General features: G+C 41.7%; 1 protein-coding gene across 12 annotated transcripts; it reads left to right on the forward strand.

Moving 5' to 3' along the window:
* Positions 1-26,979, forward strand: map7d3 (MAP7 domain containing 3). 12 transcript variants are annotated; one of them, XM_037076336.1, is made up of 20 exons: positions 1-158; positions 8,673-8,774; positions 9,114-9,194; positions 9,395-9,558; positions 9,826-9,937; positions 10,877-10,960; positions 11,610-11,717; positions 12,489-12,590; positions 13,902-14,000; positions 16,463-16,588; positions 19,230-19,369; positions 22,565-22,692; positions 22,783-23,003; positions 24,379-24,508; positions 24,714-24,999; positions 25,085-25,135; positions 25,214-25,304; positions 25,449-25,617; positions 26,374-26,666; positions 26,752-26,979. In XM_037076336.1, the coding sequence occupies exons 1-20, from the start codon at positions 113-115 to the stop codon at positions 26,757-26,759; spliced, it is 2,541 nt and encodes an 846-aa protein (XP_036932231.1). In that variant the 5' UTR covers positions 1-112; the 3' UTR covers positions 26,760-26,979. The 12 variants fall into 12 exon arrangements, with proteins under 12 accessions (XP_036932231.1, XP_036932232.1, XP_036932235.1 ...); XM_037076337.1 differs by having other exon boundaries at positions 19,254-19,369; XM_037076340.1 differs by lacking the exon at positions 16,463-16,588.
* The last annotated feature ends 169 nt before the right edge of the window (positions 26,980-27,148 follow it).

Genomic DNA, 27,148 nt, shown 5'->3' on the forward strand with positions numbered 1-27,148 from the left:
TCCCACCAACCCTATCTTTGGTGTCCACGTCCCCGCGGTGTCCAGTCCTACCGGCTGCGATGTGTTACGCGCCCCAGCTTTAGAAAAAACAGAGAAGGAAAACTTCACAGAAATGGCGGAGGGTGCTACGACTCTCAAAGGCTTGCGAGCCCAAATGGGTAAGAAAACTCTTGGCAGCCGTGCTGGTTTTCCTCCCGGCTCGTGTCTTACATGGTAGCAACCACTTCGTGATGTTTGCTGGCAGCTGCCGCCACTCGCCGGGTTTTTTTTTTTTTTTGAACGTGTTGCAACGCGGCCAGCTTTTTCTGGCTAGTAACATTAGCTCGCTGTCCGGTTATCTGCTGACAATGGATGCGGAAAAAATCTGCAACTTCTTCCCGCATTAACCGCTACAAGTCGTATTGAATTCAGCCATGCTAGCCGGCATCTTGCATATAAATTCAGGGAAAAGCTAAACAAGCTAGCTTAACGTATAGAAAGTACTTGTAACTGACGTTAGCTTAAGTTGTGTAGCTCGGAGCCGGTTGACATATCACGACTTTTAGCTACTTGTCTGGCGCCCAGCTCACATAGCTTGGCTTTATTTGAGCTTTATTACATTTTTAATCACGTTTCCTGACGAACTGCTGTTTGTGTGGATGTATTAAACTCGGTGGACAAACTCTGAATGCTCGATAAGCGAAGCTAACTACCTGCGCTGTAACTGACACCCGTCAGTAGCTTTAGATAACGCTGCTCATCACATGGGGATTATTGTCAAAAGTGATCATCTGCTGTCGCTTTCTGGAAGAGTTCAGGAAGCGTTTTGCTTCTCTGCTTATTCCTTGAAGTGCTAAAAAAAAAAAAAAAAAAAGCGATCTGAGTTGATTCCTGCAGAAGTTACCGGCTTGTTTGTCTAGCCGGTTCACCGCACATCAGCAGTATTGTTTTTAGCTTCCTGCTCCAGCATCGCCTATAAAGTGTGCCTTTCTCTCGTTTATCCATTGCTCTACAGTTATGCTTATATGTTGACATATGGCACAACCCCCTCCACTCTCCAGGGAGGGCAACTATAACAATGTCTGACCTGAATTTCAGATAAAGCTGGGGTGTCAGACACTGTCAGACACTGGGCTCTGATAAGAGAATAAGGCTGTGGTTGTTTTTCTCTTGATGAAGTGATAGAGGAGTTTTGGTTGGACCAGCAGCCCTTGTCTGTGTTAAAAGTAGGTCTTATGCATTTTTTGTAAATGGGCTGAAATCTCCCATCAGTGCCTCTCATCCATGCCTCAGCTGGCCCCATCCAGTCTTGGACGTGGATGTTTACTGTGTCTGCATCTGTGGGCATGAATGCACAGTTTGTTATGACTCCAGCCGCCGGTGGCCTGACAGTTTTTTTTGTTTTTTGTTTTACTGTTTTTTAGGGTAAGAGGGAGTTTTTCTGCATACCCAGTGTGGGTGTAGGCATGTTTTACTCCTGGCAACAACTGGACCGTATTTAGTACTGATCTTCTTCCTGTTTCCATTCAGAATTTTCAATCTGGAATTTAAATCCGCCCATTTTTGTGGCTGTATGAAAATATCCACAAAGTCCAGAGTGATGTGAAGTGTTTGAGTCCGGGCTTTGTAAGGAATAAAAAAAAAGGGGGGGGATGTGGAGTCGCCCTGCCTGCAGTCAGAGCAGAGGACTGACAATAATAAAATAACGCCAGGAATCTAGCTGAAGTGCATTTCCACAAGAATGTGAGCAAGGAGAAAATGTACCCTGCTATTATGAAGGGAGATCGCGATACTGTGAGTCACACTGCAAGGTTATCCTGATCCTGGCTCAGCAATCGCTGCTGCAGAATTAAAAGCATGAGAAATATTTCAAAGCTGGTTGGATTTAACCAGAAGAGGAAATGGACCAGCCTCAATTTTAGGATTTTGTTGGATCTGTCTGCTTAGTTTTGCTGTTCTAGACCAAATGCCCCATCCCTGTTTTATTCTACCATCATACTGTGTATTGCAGTGCATGCACTCGCATTCACACGCCAAAGATTTGAATAGCAAAACGTGGTAGTTTGTATAAGCATAAACTCAAAGGTCAGTCTGTCATTAGAATAGTTTTGCTCATAACTCTGTGTTGGTGTGCTTATATGAAAAAAAGATTTTAGCCTCATTTTGTTCTTGTTTTTCTTTTATTTCACTCTCTAATATTTAACACATTAGCACGCTTGTAAGTTCCCTGCCAGCTTTGCCTTGAGACTTGGGATGGTTTCCAGGATAATTTCCAAATGGTTCCAGAATCAATTTCGATTAGTGATGCTCACAAATTGCTGGGTTTCCCCTGTCATTATATGGCATAGGCACAACACCAAAGCCAGATGAATGTAAAACCAATGTGCAGAGCATTAAAACTAACTAACTAAAGGATCTAATGGTCACACTTAGTCCTCAGCAGGCTGTCTAGGCAAATTGAAACATTATGCTTTTCTTGGGTTTGGATTACATATTATATGCTCAAGATCTTAAGACTTTTTGTACACACAAATGGTAATTATCATAATCTAATATCGTGTGAAATTGCCAGTATTTCTTTTATTGAAGAACCTGAAAGTTTCTTAGGGGAAGAACCCCCAAACCCCCCACAAAATACGTGCACCAGAGTCCTCCATAAACCTAGGAAAACACTGCATTGTCCACAACACCACATGTATGCGGGGCACAGTGACACATTTTGATTTAATGTGCTTCTTGTGTTGAGTTACAAACAGTGTAAAGATAAGATATGTGAATTAGGGGTGTGACTTGTATTTGTCACAGATTGTTAGGACAGGATGTTTTGGTTCAGGAAGGTTTACAAACCAAATGATTACAGGTGTAAAAGTTTTTAATGAAGTGTAACTGCAGTCTGCGTCTTGGCATATAAATATTAAACAATAATTTATCGTCAACTTTGACAACTTTGTATTTTAGCATTGAATATCTGTACTGCATCTGCGCTGTCTGCCATTGTCATGTTTCTCCAGAGAGATTCAACAATAAAACAGTCTGAACACTGTAAAACCAGTACTGTTCGAGCTTCCCACACAAAGAGTCAAGCAAACACTGGATTAGCGATTATCATTGATAATGGATGTGGTTATAATTACATCCGTTCAGTGTCCATCTCCACAAGAAAAGGTGCAGTCCACCTGGTAGAGGAGACTCCCCAGCAAACTGGGATGTGTCATTATTATCCTGCCAGGCCCAGTACTGCAAATAGCCATGGCTTACCTTTGCATGAACAGGTCTCGTGTAATCCCAATAGAAGATCTAGGGTGTGTGTGTGTGTGTGTGTGTGTGTGTGTGTGTGTGTGTGTGTGTGTGTGTGTGTGTGTGTGTGTGTGTGTGTGTGTGTGTGTGTGTGCATGCGCACGTGTACGTGTGTGAGCGTGCATCAGCAGTGTTATCTGAGGGCCTGAAATCTTGAGCCAGCGATGGGAAGCTTTGTGCCACAGATGGCCGAGAATGTTTTTACTGCAGACCTGATTTCGGACAAACTTAACAGAAGAAGGAACTAATTACTGGTTCTTTTTGTTGATGAAACCTTACATACTTTTTTTTTTTTTTTTTTTACTCGCCAGCAAATGGCTGTCCACCCTTTCATTAAGCAGCACAGACACTTCCTGTGCAACAAACTACTTAATTGTACCGTGCAGCAGGACGCTGTAGAGGCTGCAGCTCAAAAGAAGGACGGATAAGAGTCCTAACTCACACCTGCTTCCCCAACGTGGTACGAAAGAAAATGTCAAAAGACCTTTCGTGTTATTTAGAGAACTAGGATTTGATCAGTGGTGGCAATCAGCTAGAAGTGTTGTAATGTAATGCAGGCTGGCCTGTTTCCTGTTTGCTGTTTTTGTCTAGCCTGCAGGGCAGCGCTGTCATCACCAGCCCCCCTGGTGGTCTTTGCTGCAGCCATAATAACTCTGCAGTCTGAAGGGTGGCCCACAACCAATCAATATGTATATGTGGTGCACTCAGAATGGTTGTCCAGTGGTTTTTGAACGTCTCCCATTACTGAAAACTGCTGGACGATGCAGTAAACTGAATCAGAATCGTGTTTGTTATAACTTTTTATATTGTTTCTCTTTATTTTGTTTCTCCTTAATAGCATTAGCGTTAAAAGTTTCTTGACTCTTGAGTATATATTTATATACCACACTAATACTGGATTAATCACCACATAAAGATTGACATTGTTGCCTACTTTTACTCAGATAATCCCCTGGATCAGGTCAGGTATATAACTAGTAACCTGGTTAATTTTAACATTTTTCTTCCTTCCCTTCGATGCATTTAGCTGAGTCTGTTGATGCAGCAGCATTGATGTATGCTAATTTGTGCACATCTCCATAGTGATGGAGTGATGAGAGACAGCTCCTCTGATTGGCTCTTTTCTTCTCTATGAGCACACCTGGCTCTCGTGGGGTTTGTTGGACAAACAGAATCTCTTCCTGAGCGTGTGTGTCATTTGAGAATGTGTTGGTTTTATTGAACGGTGCTGTTTCAGATTCGACCTAATCGTGCACTTATTTAGCTTCTTACAGAACAATAACCGCAGTCAGTGTGGTTACGGCATGAGTGTTGTTACAACAGATGATTTTATGCATAAGTAATCTTGCGTCAAAAGAAACAGTCCGCATGTTTTAGCTTAGCAGCTGTTACCTACTCAGCCCCTTTACTTTCCTGTCTGCTTTTACTTCCCTCTAAGGAACAGAGAGTGCAGTTTGCTTGAACTCTAAATCCTGTCATGACATGGACGACGGTCATACGGCTGAAACATAATATTTTGGGTCTTAAACTGACTTTTATGCAAGTTAATACTGTTTGAGCCGCCTCTTGATAGTAGATTTTATCCCGGATCTACTTTGTATGGGTTGCAATATCAGCATCATTCGTTCAGAAGGTGTTGCAGTTGATAAAAACACAAATGTGAAGTAATAGTTCCTTGTAAATTGACACTTACACTGATGAGTAATCCTTCAAAGCTTTACCGCTTTGTTCTCTTTATTTAGTAGTGAGTCATCTCATTTTAGAGACAATGTCTTTGCTGATATGGGCCTGAGCACGGATGAGAAGCTCTTCACCCATCCCGAGCTGTTGTATCACTAAGCAACAGTTACAGTCTGTCTATTTTTTTTATTTTTTTTTTATTTGCCTTTTACATGACCAGGGTAGATTTAGTAAACGAGTGAGATGATGTGAGACAGATTCTGGGCCAGAATATTTAGGTTCAGTCATCAAGATTGATATCCCCGCATCGCTTAACATCTTTTTTTTTCTGGAAAGATAGTTGTGTTTTTACTTTGGTTGTGATTTATTAATGCTGGAATTAGATTGTTTTTTTTCTTCTGAATATAGATCAGCTCCTTCAGCCAGGAGCACCCCATCTGTTTTTCCTGTCTATTCTCTTGTGTAAAGGGGAATGTCTGTGTTGACATAAGGTTAATAGCAGTTTCTTCGCAGTCCCAAAACACACATGTTGATAATGTTTGCTAGACATACGGTGTGATACTGTTTTCATGCACTATTGTATACTAAATATTGCTGAACATGCCGTGTAAAAATGTAGGCTTGTGCATATTTCTTTGTTTGCTTTGAGGTCAGTATGTTCTTTGTGATATTGTATGTTTTCCACCGCTCATACAATCTCAATGCTAGGAACTGGGCTGTGCGAAATGACGATAAATCTTGTGTGAAAATTGAAAACGTCTGCCCTTTCATTTCAAATTCGTTCACGTTTGTTGTGTAGCGAATCATGCTCTTTACAGCATATTTTTCATCATTTGGATGAGGCTTTGCGTTTTTCAGCATGGCATGGATGCAGACAGGAAATTTGCATGAAAGCAGCACAAACATAGAGGAGAGTGAACGTGACACGGGACAAGGAAACACTAATAGCGTAGACTAAACAAGGAGCTGGTACCTGGTTAAAAAGTCTTACACAGACCAGAAAACCGCACTTTGCAAATAGTAATTTGAGTATATGATTTCAGATGTTAAAGAGATGTGCCTTTCCATGTTATGTTATATAACCTACTCATTGATAGTGCTGCATTCTGGTATCTGCTTTTATCTGGATATGAAATTACCCTTATCAGGATATGAGATGTTGGTCACATCCAAATCCTGATCAGATTTATTACATTACGCTTGTGCATTGAACAAAAATTAAAAATGTAATTTACCCCGGTTTAGCTCCACTCACTGGTAGGGTCGAAGAACGGAGTCAAAAGTGAAGTGGCTGGTGTCCTTCCACTGGGCATTAGCTGCAGACTTTGACCCTCATAAGCTTCTTTGACTGGAGAGCATCAATGCTGCTGCTGCATGATACAGATAATCAGTGAATAATTACTTGCACTGTCAGCTGTTTTGCTCTGTCTCTCTCCTGGTGAATCTGAAATCTCTTTTTTTACAGCTAGTTTACTAGAATTATTTTGTCAAAATCTTTTGAGAGTTGTATAGCCATTCTTATTATGTCTATCCAGATACCCTGTTAGGTAGTTTATTTGTCTTGAGTGCATTTAAAAATCTTCCTTTGGGTCAGGTGTGCAAACATGGCAAGTTTATTGTCAGCTAAGGCAATATTATGATTTGATTTGTCACTGCATGTAAGGAGGGCCAATCATATTGTTCTCCAGAGAGTGAGGTTGTAAAGTGTACATTTAATTTCCATACAGATAGGACATGCACGAGATGCTGTGCTGAGAAACCATGATCAGTGTGGTGGGCACTGCATGATTGTTTTACATGAGCCAATAAAGTAAAAGGTGTTGCTTACTTTGACGTTCAGTAAGCATTTCCATGCAAATATTTCAATACACTGTGGCGCTTCTTGTGAAGACAAATGTCTGTACCTTATCTCGGTGGCAAATAAGGCTGCACTGCTACTTTTTTATAGCTGCTCAATCAAAAAAAAGTATTACATGTGAAGTAGCAGCAAGTTTGTGTTAATCACTTTTCTTATGAGGGATGTGAGAAATTACAGTTCTAAAAGTAGTTACCGTCTGGAAAAAAACCTAAAATGTGAACATCAGAGAGACTGAAAATGAAGCTCTACTCACCTGCAACAACACCACACACCACTCTTATTAAGTGTAGACAGAGATGGTCACAGTTTTAACTCCTTGCTCGCTTGGTCACATTATTGTCAGCGGGTATCCCCTGCTTGGAGGGCGCATATGATCATGACTCAGCACACCATGTCACGATCATGCATTAGTGAGCCGATGGCGTATTTCTTATCTTTTCTCTCCTCAGAAAATTTATGCCAATAAGATAACTGATAAGTTCACATCTTTGAATTTTAAAAACAAGTTCATAACTGTTAACGCACACCTGAGGTCAAGAAGTAATAAGCGAAGATAGATTATTTATATCCTATGGCTCTAATAAAATGTACTGTGTCAAAACTCGATCTTTTCTCTCCTCTTACAAATCTTGTGGAACATGTATAGCAACTTGCAATCATGTTCTCTTCCTCTGAAACATTATTGGCCAGATATCGTACACTCCTATTGTCAAGCAGCAAATGTATATTATTTTTTTGACAATAAGTTATGTCAGTGATGACCTAATACCGTAGATTTGTTGTCGTACATATGGTATACATAAGTGGATTTACAGATATGAAAGTTAAATCAGTAGTATTATATGCAGATCACAAGTAGCCCATTAGTTTTGATGGTTACAGCCACAGTAGAATTTTATGATAGCGATGGAGATGCTGAGAAACTTTCAGACCACAGTCAGAAGTGTTCATTAATAATGTGAACATCACATGTCTGACCACGGTTTAGCCTCTTTGTCAGCAGTTCTTCTAATGCTGAATACACAGCGACACAGGAGAAAAGGCTGATACCAGGGCTCATAAAGCTTGATCACGTCCTCACTGTTTCCTTCCTTCCTGCCCCGGTAGCTCCTAACCATGATGTGCTATTGACCTAATGGTGGTCCTGGTGGTAGAGTTGAGGTCTTTGCTACCTTGAACACATTTTTCTAACCCCGTTCTTTTATTTTGAATTGTTCAATTTTGTGTATGAGTATTCAAACAAAATTGTCACCAGGGACACTAATATTTTCTCTTTGTAGTGTTAGAAGTCACATCTCAAACGAACAGCAGAAATTTTATGATAGAACAGTTAGCTGCAAGCATAAGAAGACCTGAGGCTGATTTTTGTTGATATTCTGGTTTGTCAAGGTGGATGTACCAGAGCAGGAGCTGATTGTGCATGTGGAAATTTGTCCTATATTGATTTTGCTTTATGTTTTAGGGAGTGGCATATAAGCTGTATATCAGGAAGCTCACAAGGGGTTTGTTTCCAGACATGTTTCCCACAGCAGCCCATGCCTTCGAGCTGGTCACAGAAAGCAGTGTATGGTTGGCTACAGGGTTGACTATGAGCGGGGGGGGGGGGGGGGGGGTTATTTCAGATGGCTGAATAGCTGGATTGTTCTGGTGCGTCAAATCCGTTGGATCTCTCTAGAACTAGCATTCCTATGGAGAGCAAACAAAGCACAGAGAAATTCGGCAGATTTAAACTTGATTGGTTTGGAGAACCAAAAGCAACCCTGTCTCCATGATGTTATTTGGTATAACTGCTTTGTAAGACATGGTATGAAGTGACTCTAATTCTCTGTGTGTATGGTCTGTGGTTTCCTTAATACAGCTGCAGCTGCACAGGCACAAGCCGAGGAGCGGCGCAGCCTGTCAGGGAACAGTCCAGGACCTACAACCAACCCACCAGCTAAACCTCAGGGGTGTAAGCCAGGTAAATGACACCACACCTTGACACAGAAACAGATCGGTTCTCACAGTTACTGCACTGTCACCGCGCTATTGTCTTCCATAATCTGAACCATTAGATGCAACACAATATACTTCCACCACCCTCTCAGTGTAGCTTAATGCAGGTGAATCTTAGTCATCATCTTATTACCGTAACAGTTGGCAAAGCTCATTAATGACAGTCACATGCACACATCTGCCTGCCTGATTCAAAGCCTTTGTGACACTATGCTGCCTTATAATCCGTCCCTTTGTTCAATGAACAAGAATTGCTGCACATGTTGTACCTTTTAATCACATACACACATGGATGTGTTTGCAGTCCTTGACGGTGCTGCGCTTAGAATAGACGACCGACTGCGAGTGGCTAAAGAGAGACGAGAAGAAGCAGAAAAACAACAGGGTAAGGTGGCGATTTTAGCTCCAACTTCCCTCTGTGTATGTGAAATTTACCCTGTTCAATGTAAAGTGATAACAGAATATGTACTTATTTTGAAAGAAAAAAGAAATCATTTCATTTTAGTACCAGGATTTTTCTTATGAGCATAAGAAGACAACAAATGAATGATGACATTTTTGCCTCTTTTTTTTTTGTGCGCTCAGCTTTACGAGAGTCTCAGATCATGGAGCGGGAGCGCAAGGCCAAACTGCAAGTGGAGCGTCAATTGGAGGAGCGCCAGAAAAAGGTTGATGAACAGCGGAGAAAGGAGGAGCAGAAACGAATGGCGGTGGAAGAGAAGAGGAAGCAGAAACAGGAAGAGGAAAAGGTAGATGCAGCATGGGCGGAGCCTCAGAGCAGTGCTCCTTGTTGATTTGACTTTGGTGACTATAAGAGGAATATTTACATAGAAATACAAATTTTGATTGCAGTGTTTCCTTTATATAGGAAAAAAGAGGACAGACAGAGAATACTGAACAAGGACGGTTATGATATCCTCGGGTTCCTCCGTCTGTGCTTTAGCTTAAGAAATAAAGGTTGCTTTGCTGTACATTACTCACATTTTTCTCCTCCCTCTGACCCTGTTGTGCTGCAGGAGCACTATGAAGCAGTGATGCGGCGGACATTGGAGCGTAGTCAGCGTGTGGAGCAGAGGCAGAAAAGATGGTCCTGGGGAGGACTGTCCACAGACACAGATGGACGAACAGGTAGAGAGGCCCTTTCTTTGGCCAAAAAGCCCAACCTTTCCCTTTCTGCTCTTCTGTTCAGTTTGACTTTCATCATTCACTTGCCATGGTTGACAAACAGCAAGTTAGGGTTCACAAAAGGTGCCACACATGCAACATAAACAAAAAAACAAGATGTGAAAGTGCTCAAGTTCTGGTGAAATCCAGCCAGAATGTACATAAAAGCAGTTAAATGCTGTTGTTGCCAGATGAGTTGGCTGTTATTGACTTGCATGACACTCGGATAAACATGGTTATTTAGAAAATGATGCAGTCCTTTTCTAGTCCACTTTCTATCATCATGTTATTCACAAAAAAACAAAGGCGACTGTGTCTTTATACTACAAAATGTAGCTGCTAGAAGTTTGGTAGCTAAGAGAAAAGGATAACTTCTCCTGTCATATTTACATTTGTGTTGAATTGCATCCCTTTAAGTCATTTTTAGGCCTTGTTAGCCACTAGCTGGGTATCATAGTGTGTAAAGGTGGAGAACTTTCAATAATCTGTTTTTATTAGAGCTGAAAAACATAATCTAATTGCTCAAAAATCTGTTCTTTTTTTTACTGAAATCTGAAGAATTAAATGTAAATGACAACTGTACATGTAGTCTGTCATGCTCTCGCTCTTTCACAACACATGAGATATCACTTGACTCATCTGCACAATCACTCCCACTGTTTGACACATGGACAATAACCCACAATGTTCTGCAGAAAACTACAGACCGTTTGTGTCGTAGAAGTAAATGGGTCTTTAAAGTACCAGCTGAGGACTGTTGATGTTAATTTGGTGCCAAGATTGTAACAACTCAATGCTCGGTGTCAAGCCAGGTTTCACCTCCTCTCTTTTCCATTCTATGACGGATGTGCCTCAGCATCGTGTGTGTTATGGCTCCTCTCTGAGAGCTGTGTTTTCCCACAGGAGAGTCTGATGCCGGCGCCTCATCTCCAGTAACAATAGTTATCTCCCCTGCCTCGCCAGAAAAGCCACCAAGGAGTCGACAAGGTTTTGTTTGTTGATAATTTGCTCACCGATGTAGCAACACAGCATGAGCTAGTGCTGGCACTGCCACTATCTTCCCCTCACCTGCACTCTAACTGGCAGTTTTTCACTAACCATTTCTTGTATGAGGCCTGTGTTCTGAATGTGCCTTGTGCTGGGTGAATAGCTGGAAGTGCAGCTTTAAGTTTTTTCACTTACTCACACCGTCGAAACACTTCCAGGTCACACGGGCGACTTCACATGGAAGCCTGACACGAAACACAGGACTAATATCTCTCTGGCACGGATCATATGACAATGATGCTCTCATCTTTTGGAGTGGTCAAACAAAAGCATCTGTTGTTGACTAACTGCCATGCCCGGCTCTTAAACCACAGCAACTTTGTTGTGGTTTGCCAAAAGTCTACATGATATTCACGTCTGAATTCATACTTTATATCATGTATTTTTCATGGTTTAATGGGTATTTTATGTAAGTAGAAATAGTCTTTATCTTTGATATGTCAAAGCAACATATCACCCATTGCATATTAAGGGTATTAAGATCTTGCAGAACCTTGTACTCCCTTGTGTGCACCCAAATGCCTTTCCCAATAGCCAACCTCCAGTTTAAACCCCGCCTCCCTTGTCTGTCTATCCTCCTCCCTCCTAGTGGACAAGCGCTCCACATCCACCATGAACCTGAAACAGCCATCTGAGGCTGGCATCAGCAAACGCCTATCCTCCTCCTCTGCCACCCTCGTCAAAACTCCCGACAAAAGTAAGTCTCCTGTCTTCCCTCCCCCTCCTTCCTCGTTTACTCCTTCTCCCCCTCCCTTCCTTCCAACCTCCGTGCATTCCTGTGCTGTGTGTTAGGCAACAAAGTAGGTGTTCAGACTATCTGTTATCACCCAGGTGAATGTTTTTCAGTGACGATAATGTGTTGAGATCTACCAGGGGACAGACTGTAGATTATCTGGAACAGACCCACTTTTTCTTCCAACTCTTACGGCTGCAGTGAACTCTGACCCCTGTGCTCTCCATATCCAGGGCTTTACACACAGGCTCACTGGAGCACAGACTGGTAATAATTACTTTAGCTCTCTGTCTCTGGTTCAAGCTAATGAGAAATTAGCATGGTCTCCCAATATTGCTTTATTGGTTCACTATGCAACTCTATGAAGTACTGAATCAAAATCTTCAGAATCAGAAGAGGTCCCTATCAACTTGTGATTTGTAAATAAATGTACTTGTAGTGGTGTAGAAGCCTCACATATTTTGATTTTACAAGTGTATTTGATTTCTACAGAAAGAAAATAATCATCACAATCAGCTGATTCACATCTCTCCACAGCTTCTAAGGGCTGTCAGTGTCATTCCTACTTTTTGATATTGCTGATTTTTGTATACCTCCCAATTTATTTCATATTCATGCCTTTCCTTTTCCAGGCTTCTTTATTTTTTTCCTAAAAAAAAGTCTGAGAGACCTTGAACCATTCACAAGCGAGCGCTGTGTAAATTCACCACTGGGTGTTTCATCATTGTCTCTCAGGGGCTAAGCAGAGGAGCTCGTCTTGTAACCGGTTGCCTAGCAATGGCAATGCTGCTCAGGCCAGTAAGGAAGACGGCAAAAAGCTTCAGGTGGAACAGACAGGTGCAAAAGATACGCTCTCCATTCCACACCACGCTTTCTTAACAAACCAACACAGAGTAAAGAGGAAATATTTGCCCAAGTTCTATTATAAATTGAGACCTGTCAAAGCTAGATGGATAGGTTGATGGATTTACTTTATTGATCCCACATTTGGATATTGTACAGCAGCAGGTTATCCAGGCAATGCACAAGAACAGGAATACACAGTAGATATTAGAGCTGGGCAATATCTCAATATTATATAATTATTTGTGACTATATACCGGGTTTGATTTGAGACTTTGCTATATTGTGAAATGGCCCAAGTGTTGTCTTTTCTTGGTTTTTAAAGGACACATTACAAGTGAAGTAATCTGTTGAAGCTGCCTTATCTTGTTATAATACTTTCCTTGACCAATTTAGTCATTATAGTGACATTACTGGTGATTATTTATCAAAAGTTTCATTGTGTTAATATTTTGTTGAAATGAAAGGAAAGTGGAAAGAGTCTGGAATCACAACCGTAACAGAGGAATTACTACGGACTGCTCATTGAAAAGGCAACCAGATTACCTCATAACCAAAAGATGCACAAGGCAGAACATCTTCTCTGGATTATTCAGATGATACTGTCATATTTGTAATAATAACACAACATCAATATTTAATTTTTTGTCATCACACTTATCGTGAATATCACAATATTGATACACCTAAACAAGATATGCATGGTGTGTCTTGATAAAGCCTAAAAATGTTGCGTTATTGTTCCAAGGCCATGTTGCCCAGCTCTATATGTTGAAATGTAAATATAACACTCACCATCAGAAAAATAAAACCCAACAAATAAGTTGAAATGGCTCAACTCAGAATTTAAAGAAAAACCTTAGTATAATCTTTAAATAACATGTATATCTGATTATCTATAGATATCTATAGATATTGAACATAAAACAAAAATAGACTAGAATACACCTAAATATAGGAAAACCCAGGATAAAACACTATGTAGCTATGCCAACCACATATCAAGCTAACTTTGCACATGCTAATGGTTTAAACACACAGCTATTAAAACTACAACAGGTCCCTTTGTTGCAGTATTAACTTTGTGGTAGCCTTAGTTAGCGAACATCGAGTCGACAGTTCCGACTCTCCTCTGTGTGTTTTAAGCATCCTCTATTAAACTTGGACATCAGCTGCTGTCTGCAGTAGCCCGGTGACTCACACAAGGCCAAATGAAGCGCACATGACTCTAAACTGTCTCTGGGGATTCCCTGTTGACTCCTTCCCAGTGCCTGCTTGGCTGTAACTCCACTTTCGTGTCCGTAGGCCGTTCCATGAAGACGAGAAGTTCGTCCCTAACACGAGTAAGTGTGGGCAGAGCGCAGACCCCTTCCAAGCCTGATAAGGGGACAACGGACGATCAAGGTGGCTAGCATGAACAATCAGCTCTCATTTGTTCTCAAACATCACTCAGGCCGCCATTTTGGAATAACAAGCATGTTGCTGTGATGCTAACGGCTTGCTCATTCTGAATTTTTCTCGGTTTAAAAAGCTTATCATCACTCTCGGCTACTAAGAGGTTTCGGGGATAACATTCAGTGTCATCAGCTAAACAGGTGTATAAACCTTCAGCTCTTCTTTTTGCGTATTCCTTCTTTAAATCCTTGTTCACTTTCCATTAAATCTTACTCACTGAATTACCTCTAGGCAGCTGATAAGCTTCTCTGCACTGTTCGTCTGTGATTAACTGGAAACACTGATGCTTGTTCCATTTATGCCTTAACCTCTCTGCTCTTTTAACCTGCACCGTGCCTTGGCTCTCACTGAAAGCTGATCTTGTTTTAACCTTTCTTATTGTTTTGTGTCAACAAAGTGTCAACCCAGGAATGGTTTTGCTGTGTTCCCTGTTTGCACTAACGGTGTATTGTTTTGTTGTCACAAAGTGTTGATTGTTTTCTCCCTCCCAGATGACGTCATAGCTGGATTTAAGTCGTTGTGCTCGTGCTTCAGTGTGGTGTGTGTCAGTGCCATCCCACCGTAGCACCCCCAGAGCACAGAAATGACCACGGCAGCTGACTGCAGTCTGTGTATTGCCATTAACCACCAATGCTTTTGTTTGTCCTGTAGCTGGCCTCTTCGTGCAGATGAGGACTTGTTAAAAATGTCACTGTTCTGTATTCATGTTTGTTCTGTGTGGTAACCTAGGCAATAATACAACTACTTACTGACTTAGCACAGCTCATCTCCAAAAGAAGATTTTCTTAATGTTTTTTTTTTTTTTTAACCCACGTCATTGTTTTAATAGTTATAAACTTATCTCAGACTAATCACCCATCTTAATACCTGGGTGCAGAGCAGCGAGCTGTGCTGCCATGCTCCAGGAGTTAGCACTCATCAGCTAACAACAAACAAGTCTGTCTGCAACAGATGTCTTCTCAGTGAGGGGCTCTGAAGGGATCTGTGACTGTGTGCTCTCATTTCGAAGAACGAGCATTTACTGTAGGGACATGTGGCAAAATCAAACCTTCAACAGTTTTTCCCGTCTTCTGGTATCGATTCTTCTTTGTGGATTAGGTAGCAACAACAGCGTAAATTGGGAATTATTGATTCTTCCATTTCATGGAGGCAGGAGCTCTTTGTTTCTGCAGTGAAATCAAGAGTTCACCGTAGTGCTTTCGTAATATGCTGACTTGTTCAGTACAGACTATTATAATCCACCTCTGTATTATCAAATTTGCACTTTCTTTATCTTAACCATAGAAAGGTTTGCACTGCAGAATCTAAAGAACTCCTGCCTGGTCACAGTCACTTGCTCTGTCACTTCTAGGCCTCATTCAGCCCAAATCAGGCATTTTGACAATAAGTGCAGGGTTGTGCTGCGGTGTGGGAAGACACCACCATCGTTTAGTCTGTAAACTCGGTCTGGATAGCGACCAGTTTCCAGCATTCAGCAAATCTTAGCTTTTACTATTTGGAACACGTTTGCTGAGTATTTCATCTCACCTGCTGGTGCAGCCTCCCGGGAGCACGTTGTTGTTTGAGGAAACTGAGCAATTTGGTTGAGATTTGAATGCTTGGGAATGTGTTTCTTTTTGGAGGAAATAACAATATCTTTTTTACCCTGACACCAAATGTATTATGTCAACCAGCACCAGTAAGATCATTTTATAAATTTAGCCTAAACCGGTTGACCAATGACACTGTTGACTCTTGATTGCCCACTTATGATCCGCTATCGTTGCTAACCTTTCATCTCAGGGCTGCTGCAGTTTTTTTTATTGTTGTTGTTTTTTTAAATCTCAGCCATCCACGCTGCCTCAACCTTAAACACACTAGTCAAAAAGAATGGGATGACTTGTTTTTCACCACAACGCTTGATTTGGTCTGAATGAGGCCTTAGCCTTTGGGTTCTTTCACCTCTCATCTTTCTACCCAGTAGTATTTCTCTGCTGTCTTCAAAGTTCACTAATGTTTCGTTTTTTTCCCATCAGCACACTTCCCTGTACCCCATGGAACCATTGATTTGACCTCATTTTCTACTTTTGACCAATGATTTTCAGTAACCAGACAGTCGGTCTCAGCACTCTTCCATGGTGTCCTTTCCTTGCTGTCTTTTACTGACTCCCCTTATTTTATCGAATGTCACTGAAAGATAACAGGATAAAGACAGTTAATAAGGAGCCCATGTAAGATTATTGGGACTTAACCTTTGGTTGTTGATGTTGATTCTCTTCTGCTGGTTAAATCACATGGTGACCTTTCTAAATTTAACTGATCCTCCCCTCCCTCCTCTTTGTTTTGCCTTCATCCCCCATTCTCATCCACTTTCTCCTTCTCGGCCTTTCTGTTCTCCTCTGTTCTTCGGGTGATTTTTTTCGGCCGTGTAGCTCACAGGCCACCGGCCGGCACTGTGGACGGAGGGGTCCTTAGTCGCCTGCTCACCCCCACCCAGGCATCTCTAGCTAGGAGCAAGAGCGCCGCCGCCCTGTCAGCCGAAGGAAGAGATGCTCCAGGTAACCTCCGATTCGGAGACCCTGACAGAGAGGAAGGAGGGCTGCGCAGAGAGTGTGGTCCTCCCTACTTACCTCTATTTTTTTATCAGTAGAAAGTCCAAGCCCAGTCCCTTTCCTTCACTAGATCTGAGCCCATCCTAGTGCCCTACCCCTTTGGAACAGCCATAGTGAATGGTGGCCTCTTGGTGGTGGTGGAATTACAGAAGTCCCTGCACAGCTCCCCGTGTTTAAAAAGCCGCAATTGTAATGATCAGCTGTTTGTGTTATGTTATGTACAGTAGTTATTTGCAGCAAAGTACACTCATGTGAGAGATCACAGTTACATGGTAAATATTGACAGACACAAACGGCTCCAGCTCACATGCACTTTCAGATCTGACACAATTGGCTGTTGTGTGCTGACTTGGCTGCGAGCATTTCTCTGTATCTGAGGAGCCTCAGAGTCCATGCTGGGAGATTTTCTCTAAGCTGCTTACCTGTTGGTTCTTGTTACGTCAGAATCAGACTGTTGTGCTATCACATGTGTTCTGGTCGTTCGGCCAGAATGCCGAGCACCAATACACAGTGCTGACATGGTAATTACAGGCATTTTCAGTGAATATTGAAGTCACACTAATCAGATTCAGTATGCCGTCATTCTGGCACGAGACTTTCGACAGACTCGTTTCATTAAAATATACTCTGAAGCCAACTAGGTGAGGTTTTATGTCTCACTGAATGACTTGCATGCTTTACATATTCAGTTAACTGTTTATCTTTTTATGTTCCATGCTCCAATGGGAGGGATTACAGCTTATAAAGCAGCATAGACGCCCATAATGAATCTCCTGACGCACACCGATGAATGCCTCATTTTTCTTTTTTGACTGTTTTTTTTTTTTTTTGTAAAAGAACCATACTGTAAAGCACTGACTCGCTCAAAAGCTGTGACTGGATTTCCCATGTTGGTTTTAGGTTGTGGAGTTTATTGACCGGCCATTACAAACCCATTAGTGACTATGGATCTTCTGCTAAGTATAGCCACAGTAGAAACACGACACATCTGCCTTTTGCAGCAGCAACAGCAGTCACAGGGTACATTTTTGTAGTTAGCCACCATACTGTAGCTGCTCAGTCAGAATGAATTACAGAGCACATTTGTGTTCAGGCTGTGGCAGGGAGAGTTCTCCAGGTCTCAGGATTATCATGGCTAATCCCTCAATCTGACACAGCAAGCTCATAGCCAGTGGACAACAGTATTTACTCTCCTTACCAACTAAAGGTTGCTCTTAATCTCAGTGGCTAAGGACAGTGCTCTTCACCCATTGTCATTCCAGGTTTACAACTATTGAGGATGTCCTTATCAATCATCCTATTTACATAAAATTGAGATATGTGCAGGGTGTCTGCAGGTTCTTTTTAAAAGGCTTAAAGTCATTACATAGTCTTAAATTTGAATTTTAACAGTCTTGACAGGTACAAACACTTTATCTCATTTAATTTATCCAACTTTTAATGTTATTTTTTTTAATGGTGTCCATGTTTCTGATGTAAAAATATTTAAACGTACCGCTGAACCTAATGCTGTCTTTTTAACTTTATACTTGCACTTACCTGTTGGCAAAATGTGGATTAACCGAACTCACTCTAATAATAAAACCTAACTCTGCATAGTATCACATATATTACTTTTATACTTATCTACAATGCTTGATTATGAAAAAGAATTTTCAACCAAAAATCTTAGATTTTGTTGAAAATAGGCACTGAACAGCATGAAAATCTCAAATCGATGATGCTCTCTGAAATAATTGAGAATCACTTCATGATCATCCAAAAATATGCCTAAAACTGTGAAAATGGGACCAAGATGTATTGAATTCACCTTAGTTTTTGTTAAGAAACAAATCTTCTCTTTGCATCACAGAACATATTTTGTTAGTGAAAATCCCGGTGGGAGTGCAAGTTTGTGGTATTGCTCAGCAGAACAGACATTTCAGCCATGGTGACGGAATTAGGATACTGGAATTACTGAAAATGGAAGCAAACTCCCCTTGACTCAATTAGAAAATATATTAGAAAATCAATAATGAAGTCACTGTTCATCAATTCACAATTATTTCAATAAAGGAAGTTCAAGATCAACTTACCCTGAGCACAAGATACGACACTTTCAATATCAATATGTGTTTAGTTTACTAATAAATCGGTGTGATACGTGTGTGCACTGTCAGTGTGTGTTGTGATGTGTTGGTGGTAGGTTTTGTGTAGTGTGTGCTGTGCTGTGGTGCTTCAGGGTTTGTTCATGTTGAGGCTTTTGCACCTGTGGAGTGTCGGGGTTTCTGTGAGATTGTTGCCCTCTGCTGCTCCGGTAATCTCCAGCCCAAACAAGCTTCACAAATCAAGCCATTGCCTGCCTAATCTAACAAATCGCTTTTTTTGTGCTCTTATCCCCTCACAAAAAATCCTCTCCTGCATTTCTTTCAACCATCATCTGCCCTCCCTTCCTCTCTCTCTTCCTCTCCCTCTCTCTTTCCCTCCACTCTCTTTACTCTCTTCGGTTCATTCGCTCTTTTGCTGCTTTGCTGCCCAACTCGGCCGCTTATCACCCCTCCCATTGGTTGTGCTCCCCTGGCCCTGCGATGACTGTGTCCTTTACCAGAGTGTCACCTGTGTCCTCGCTCAGCCTCTGCCAGTCCCCTGCACCCACCGCGTGGACCCGTGCGCAGCCGCAGCATCGACCGGCAGAAGAGCGGCATGACCACCTCTGTGTCGGCCGACGGAGCTCTCGACCCTTCAATGGTGAGAACACCGCTTGACGTTCATGTGACTAACCCCACTGGCCTACAGAGAATCTGAAAAAAAGTATGATGTTGTTATGATCAACTGAAGTGAAAGCTTTCATTGCAGATAGATGAATGGTCTCCCTGTTCCCTTACCCTTGAGTTGCCTTTTTTTATCTTCGTTGAATAAGTGTTTCTTATATGGCGCTGCAAGTATAGAAACCTAACATACATGTGTGAAAAATGGCATTACACAAGGTAGTCGACAGTGTGAATGTGTTTCCCAGAGTGGTCCATTTGCTTGTGACAGTACTGGAAGAGGAAGCGAGTGACACCAGTCTGATCATGTTTCATTCATTGGGCTCACTCAGTCATGTGTTTGCATAGTTAACCGGGACTAGGTGCATAGATATACCTGTGTTAATATATCCGTCAATAATCTGGATGCACCAATTTTAGAATTCTGGGCCAACGCTGTTGATTTATTCACCCTTTTTCGTCAGAGAAACTTAGACATTCGTTTAGAAAAACTAACTGAACTGTTTTAAAGACACTCGGCATAGAAAAAGTAGAAAATGTATGAAACAACCTTGAATATAACCCTTTTTTTACTGAGCTTAAGAACAGCTTCAGAAACCTTTTTCGCCTGCTATACAACAACCCACTCAATGATGATATATTACACTGCTTAAAAACTGATGGCAGGGGTCAGCCAGTAGTTCATGTGCCACCACAAAGTTGATGGGACAAAATAAATAAAGATCATCCGTTATGATCAATTAATGTAATCTTACTTGATGGTAGCAGTCAACAAGGCAAATGTTGGCTGGTACCAATGTTGGGCCAATAAATCAGTGTGAGGTAATCATGCAGCCCTGTGTCAGTAAGGTAGCTTGCATTAACTAATGGAGTACCTTGGATGCAGGGTTTTAAATTCTATCTATAGAATATTATACAGTTGAATAAAATTGCTTGAAAAAAAATAGTGGGGTGTTAGTCACACCATGTGAAGCACTTCAGGCAACAAGTAACGTTTTTTTTTGTCTAATCTGTTATCCATCAGATATTTTCTCGATCATTCGGCCAGTTGTTTGGTCCAAAAATATTCAAAAATGGTGAAAAATGTAGATCAGAGTTTCCAAAAGCTCAAGACAATATCATCAAATGTCACATTTTTTAAGCTGAAGACATTTAGTTTACTGTCATAAAGCAGTAAAGAAATGAGAAAGTAGTCAGAGAGAATGTTGTCCTTTTTTGGTCTTAAAAACATACTCACTGATTATTTGGTCATCACAATATTAATTTGATAATTGGCAAATAATCGATGAATCATTGCTGCCCTGGCTGCAGTGGACGAGAGGGATACCTTTTCCAGAATTGGTTTGAATAGTAGCACTTGTGTAGTGAGAACAAAGGCATGCTTTCGTGCATTGAAATGCTTTCACTAAGAGGAATCAGTAGATGGTACCGAAGGCTCTGATTTATATGCACGTATCCGGCTACATTTGCCTGTCAAAGTACTTCTGCAGGATGCTAACCATAGGAAAATGTTGTTCCTCCAGCTGTTCTTTGACATTTGCTGCTCACTCTCTTATATCGCCATCATTTTATCCTACTTACTGCTTTCTTTAACTGATGTCTCCGATAGTGTTATTTGATGGCTCATCGGTGGCCCGGCTGTGTCTTATAACCTGCCCGTCTTCAGCCTCCTCTGTGGCTGTGAAGGGACTCATTGTCAGAGCCTGAGACAAAGAGATCAACAGTAGCCTGATTACGGGCAGATCAGGCCATGCAAAGCAGACCCCACCCTTCGTCCTGGGGCCGAATGTCAAAAGCCTTTTGACTGTCCTCATCATTCCATTGTCTTCTCCCCTCCACATGCACAGATTTGGTGGGGAGATAATTGAAATTCACAGCTTATCACATTGCATCACACCTCAGATAAATTGTATCTTTCAAGTCAGCTGAGTCGAGCTGCCTGAGCTGGGATATTTCTTTTTACAAATGATTATGAGTGACATTAGAGGATATTCTGAGATGGTTGGTGTTGGGTTAGGGTTAGAGACCACCTCTCTTTCATACAAAGACACATATACTGCTCTAATTTTATATAGACATATATAGGAAATGAATGTCTCCTCCCAGTTGTGAAACTGTATACCAGTCGCCTGTTTACTGTCCTTGTTTTTACCTTCCCATCCAAGAGAATGATTGCTGTGATCAAAGTTAAACGAGTTATTCATAATGGCAAAGCAATTTCTTCATTTTAAAGTGTACAGTATTTAATCAGCTTACTTGGCATGAGGTGGCACAGTAATGTATATTTGTGTCTGAGTGTCACATGGTTGACCTTGTGCACTCGTGTTCATAGAGCCAAACGCAGCACGTGGACATTAAAAATAGATGAATTAAAACCTGACCCATGGCCTCCATCACACCAGCATTGCGTCACTGTTTGAAAAGCCGTGTAAAACTGAAAGACACAGAGGACGGCGGCTTAAAAAGGAGTTACATGGTGTCATTTTAGTCACAGTTCTTCTTTTATATAATAGGTACCTTTCATTTCTTTCTGTCAGGATTTTGAGGTTTCATTTCCTTTTGAATACAAGCTCCTGATTCTGTGCAAATGTAAAGATTTACCAAAAAAATGACCAGAAAATGTTAATGATCATAGTAATCAGACCTGACAAAGTTCAGTTAGGTGTTATTTTTCATCAGATTTAGGGGAACATTTATTGTCTCATGTCTCGTATATATCAGAGTTATGTCCAGAAATTTGGTCAGACCGCAGAAGAATGATTTTAGTTCAAATCAAGTTTGTGAATGGCTGCTTGAAAAGATTTGATCTGAGAAGGAAAAATAATTTGTTTGCTTCAGCCGTTGGGAAAACACTGGCGTAGACTTGGGCTGCATAATATGATTAATATTGTGATTATTTTATTCTGCAACAGTACAGTACCTCATTATGTTGTTGTTTTTTTCAGGCATATTTCCCTTAATCAAAAACCAGCTTCTGCCATTTGGATACTGCTCTTTGTGGACTGATCCTTTTTTGATATAACTAGAAATTAGTTACATGATTTACAACTGTTTTGTTTATGGTCAGCAAAGATATTTAAATCGACATCGACATATTTTAACAGTTAAATAAGTGTTTGTAAGGGTTTTATTGTGAGTTACGTGATAGTCATGAATGACTTCTTTACCTCTGCAGAAGGACAAGCATTTATCGCCTGGAGGGCAGCGTCCCGCCTCCCCGTCTTCTCCCCTGGGACGAAACCGTTCACCATCTCCAGCTCCCAACCCAGCCCCAAAGAGGACCCCCTCCCCAGCAGCATCCAAGTAAGCCCTGAACCTTTCCTAAGTTGTTTGAGGGTTTGGATACAGCCTTTTCTTTTTCATGTAACTGTAAAACACGATATCTCCTCACAGGCAAAATTCCAAGACACGCCCGCCGTCACCTGGTGCAATGAAACAACGTCCCCCGTCCCCCCAGCCTGCATCAGCCAAGCCCCCACCCATCCAGAAACCAGCTCTCACTCCAACAGGACCTCCCACCTTGAGGAAGAGGGACTCCAAGTCCAAGGATCTGTGTCCTGTCCAGCCTGTGTCTACACAGTCGTCTGACTCCAGCAAGACCAAAGACAAAGATGGTGAGCTATTCTCAGTGATCAGTTCACAGCTGAAATTATTCATTGTACCTCATTCAAATATATCTCAAACTCACTGGAGAAGGAGTTTCATATTAGTACAAATCCTGTAATAAAGCTCCATATTAAAGGAAAACTTAACAAACATAGACAGCTGACTGTTTTAATTCGTCAGGTCCAATATTTACAAAGTCTGATCATTATTCTGGCGACCAGGATGTTTGCAGTGGAGCATCGAGATATGCTGTCAGTTTCAGAGAGGTAAATAAACCCAGGCAGACGAAATGAAATCTTTCTCATCTTAACAAGATAAATATTACTGAAGCAAGATCAAAAAATACTTACATGCCCAGAAAAGATTAAAGTCGTGTCTCTTTCCAAATAATCGGACGTCCCTTCCTCTCTGCCTAGTAAAGATAGTTAATACATGTTGGCCTTCTTTCTCATCATTCACGTATACGTTGTCCAGACATCTGGTCTGTTTACATTTCATACATACATACGGAGCTCCGGGTTGTAAAGGGAGGAAATTTAACAGCTCTGAAAAAGAATGTTGTTTCATCAATGAACTGTTAAAATTGCAGAAAACAGGAACGAATTTGTTTGTGCAGAAGAACTAGAGATATTGTTCTAATTTTATTTTTGACATTATCATCTTTTTTTCCTGTAATTTAACCAGAACAAATGCTCACGCTCTGTGTTCCCTTCTGAACTCCCTCTCTCTGTTATCAGCGCTGCTTCCAGCATAACGAAAAACTCATGACCATGAGTGTTATACCCTAATCAAACTGTGATCATGGTTCAGTTCTGCTTCAAAGAGTCAGTCAGTTTGCTTTAAAGATAACCGAGCACTATCATTTGTTTTGATTGACAGACCATGCAGAGATGTGTGTGTTTGTGCGCTGCAAACTGACGTGGCAGCAGCTCAGTTTGCAGTAAATCTCAGTGGAGCAGGAGACCTATTAAGTTCCAGCTGGAGTCACATCCTGTTACAGTTCTGAGGTTGTTCCTGCTGCCATCTGCTGGACAAAATCGGGCTGTCCAGGATAAAATGGCTTAGTGATGGTTTTACAGCACTTAGAATTTAACTGTGTGATATATTGTTGGCAACTGGTTTCTTGGAGACCTTTTCACCCCACATCCAGGTGGCCCCTTCAGTTCTTAGTAACTGGAGAGATTTTTTTTTTTTCTTACAGAGAATAATTGGAATGAGAGTTCTTCCAAAGGGCAACGAGATGATCATGTGAAAGTTACACAACTCCGTGTCAGGCTGCTTTATTCTCTGTCCTGCTGCGGTCTTTCCCTGTCACGACTAGCCGGCAGCCTATGAATGTAAATGTAACATGAAATGTATCTGTTCGTCTTTTCCTCCCGTCAGACTCTAAAGGCTCGGCGGGCACCAACTCGGCTGCCGAGGCGGCCAAGATCCTGGCAGAGAACCGCAGACTGATGCGAGAGCAGAAGGAGAAAGAGGAGCAGCTCAGGATACAGAGGGAGGAAGAGGAGAAGTAAGATTTGTTGGAAGTTATCGATGTGAATGTATAAATGAAGTATACAGTACTTTCTTTAACCATTTGATGGGAATTAAATGAAAATTAGTGTTCCTAGCGAACAAGATGATAAGACTTTAAGAATCCACACCATTGGAAAATTACCACCTATATATCGTCTTTCAGAAATAACTGTTAATGTTTTGCTTTTTAACCGTCTCAGGCTGAGAAAGGAAGAAGAGCAGCGTTTAGCAGAGGAGGCTCGACTGAAGCGCGTGGAAGAAGAGAAGAAACTTGCAGAGGAGAGGAAAATTAAAGAAGAGGAAGAGGCTCGTCTAGCGGAGGAAGAACGAGTGAGACTGGCAGAGGAGGAAGCGGTGAGGCAGGCGGAGCTCCAGAAGGAACGTGAGGAGGCTGAGGCCAAGGCCCTGGAGGAGGCGGAGAGGGTCCGTCAGGAGAGGGACCGCATCATGCAGCAGAACCAGCAAGAACGAATGGAGAGGAAGAAGGTAGGGATAGATTGATGAAGGAGCAAATTTGATCTTTTATTTGGCTCCTGCTCTGTCGTCAACATACTCTGTTCTTCCTCCTCAGAGAATTGAAGAGATAATGAAGAGAACAAGAAAAGGGGACCGGGGTGACAAGGTGAGCTGAAAGCCATTCAGCCTACAAGTGTCATAGTGTCTGTTGTATGTTAACATGTTGTTTGTGTCTCCTGCACAGAGGGATGGAGGCGATGACGATAAATGCTCACAGGAGAATGAAGAGGATGAGGGAGAGGACGGAGAGGACGAGATGAACACTGACACCATGAGTAAGTACTCTCATTCTCTAGCTTTCACTAATGGCTTGAGTTGAGGATATCTGAATGCATGATTTTTGTGTTTGTTTACATAAACTTTACATAATGACTTGTGTGTGTGGATTTACATGACTCTCAATGTGACTCTGTTTGCAGGCCGGGTGGATGATGTGACCGCGGAGGCTGAAGCAGACAAGTGCGGCCTGTCCTCTGGCGAGCCGATGGATCGACGAGAGAAGCCCCTGGGAAGTGTGAACGGAAAACCGGAGACGGACGACAAGGAGAACAACAACGGCATAAGCACCGATGAGACTCAGGCTGTGAGGTATAACTTCAGAAAGATAATGAAACCCACACCGAAAGGGCTCAGAGCTCTGCTGACAAAACTCTCTTATCTGCTGACCGTTGTGTTTTCTGAAGTACAGGAAGAGAAGGGGTCAGGCAGCCTGCTAATCACTTTGACAAAGTTTGTTCTACCATTTGTGAAAACAAAATTTAAAACTCGATTGTAAAGGATTTACCTCAGTACATAAGATTTGGTTTGGGGATGACTCATCAGCTCTGATTCCATTAACGTGCTTGAAGTGGTCTTTTCCTTCCCTGCACTTAGTGAGTGATGACAACTGCTGTTCCAAATAGGCTCTGATGTAACAAACGTTTGAATCGCGTGACAGAACGCTCCGAGAGAAGAAGAACCTTTGCCGGCTTCTTCCTGTTTACTGTAAAAGATTCCCTTTCACAGAATAATTCCCTCATAGATGGTCAAGACGGCTGGTTTTGTTTCTTCTTCTTCATCTTCTTTTTTATTAGCACTTCTGCAGTTTGCCACATCTTCTTCCTCTACTCTATGAATTTTAGCCAGACATAATGTAGCCAATAACCAAACCTGGTTAATTTTTTTTTTTTTTTAGAATTTGCTTGCTTTTGCTGGTTTTAGCCTTGTCGAAATATATAGAATAACACCAACTGTATCCTTTATTGTTGTGGATTTTTCCCTCTCACTCTGTGACAAAGTGATGTTGTGCTGTAAGATATTTGTCTTTTGACCTCTCAACTTCTTAAACCTCTTTTGCTTTTGCAGTCCGGTCCCTAAGGGCCGCCTCGTCGAGGGCTCGGATCTCCTGAACGAGCAGGACTCCGCCAAGGTGGGGTTGGTGTCCGGTCTCAACGGTAAATCCAACCAGTGGAGCTTTGAGGAACTGATCGACCTCAACGTCCACTCCAAGACCCGGCCCCTCATCGAGGCCGAGGACTGTAACCAGGTGTTGATTAACTGTGACGGGAGCTCAGATGGGACCAGGGTAGCCTTCGAGGACAAGGGAACCCCCGTCAACCCCCTGCATTCCTCCAATCAACCCATAGAAGCCCTGTCAGGTGAGGAGTCAGCTCCACTCGTTCATCAGTGAGCACGTTATGACTTTTTGTTCTCAAAGATAAAACTCTTCCTGTGTCTCTGCAGAGATTTGATGCTGCAGCCATCGCTGAGAAGCCTCTTACTGTTGCACTCGTTCCTGTTCCTGTCCCGCCGAGCTCCTTTACTCCTCCTCCTTACTCCAGTTCCGAACAGCTTCCTCCTCCTTCTCCTCCTCCTCTTCCAGAGGAAGGAGCACAAGGTGAAGTGGAAAGACCACCCTAAGTGCTACTTTTGCACCCTAAATGATGAGGAAACAGATATATATATATATATATATATATATATATATATATATATATATATATATATATATATATATATATATATATATATATATATATATATATATATATATATATATATATATATATATATATATATATGAAAAACTAACCATTATGCTTCAGGGAAATTCCATTTATTCCTTAAACGTGCTTGATCC

This window comes from Acanthopagrus latus, chromosome 18, assembly GCF_904848185.1.
Source record: "Acanthopagrus latus isolate v.2019 chromosome 18, fAcaLat1.1, whole genome shotgun sequence".
Classification (NCBI taxonomy): domain Eukaryota; kingdom Metazoa; phylum Chordata; class Actinopteri; order Spariformes; family Sparidae; genus Acanthopagrus; species Acanthopagrus latus.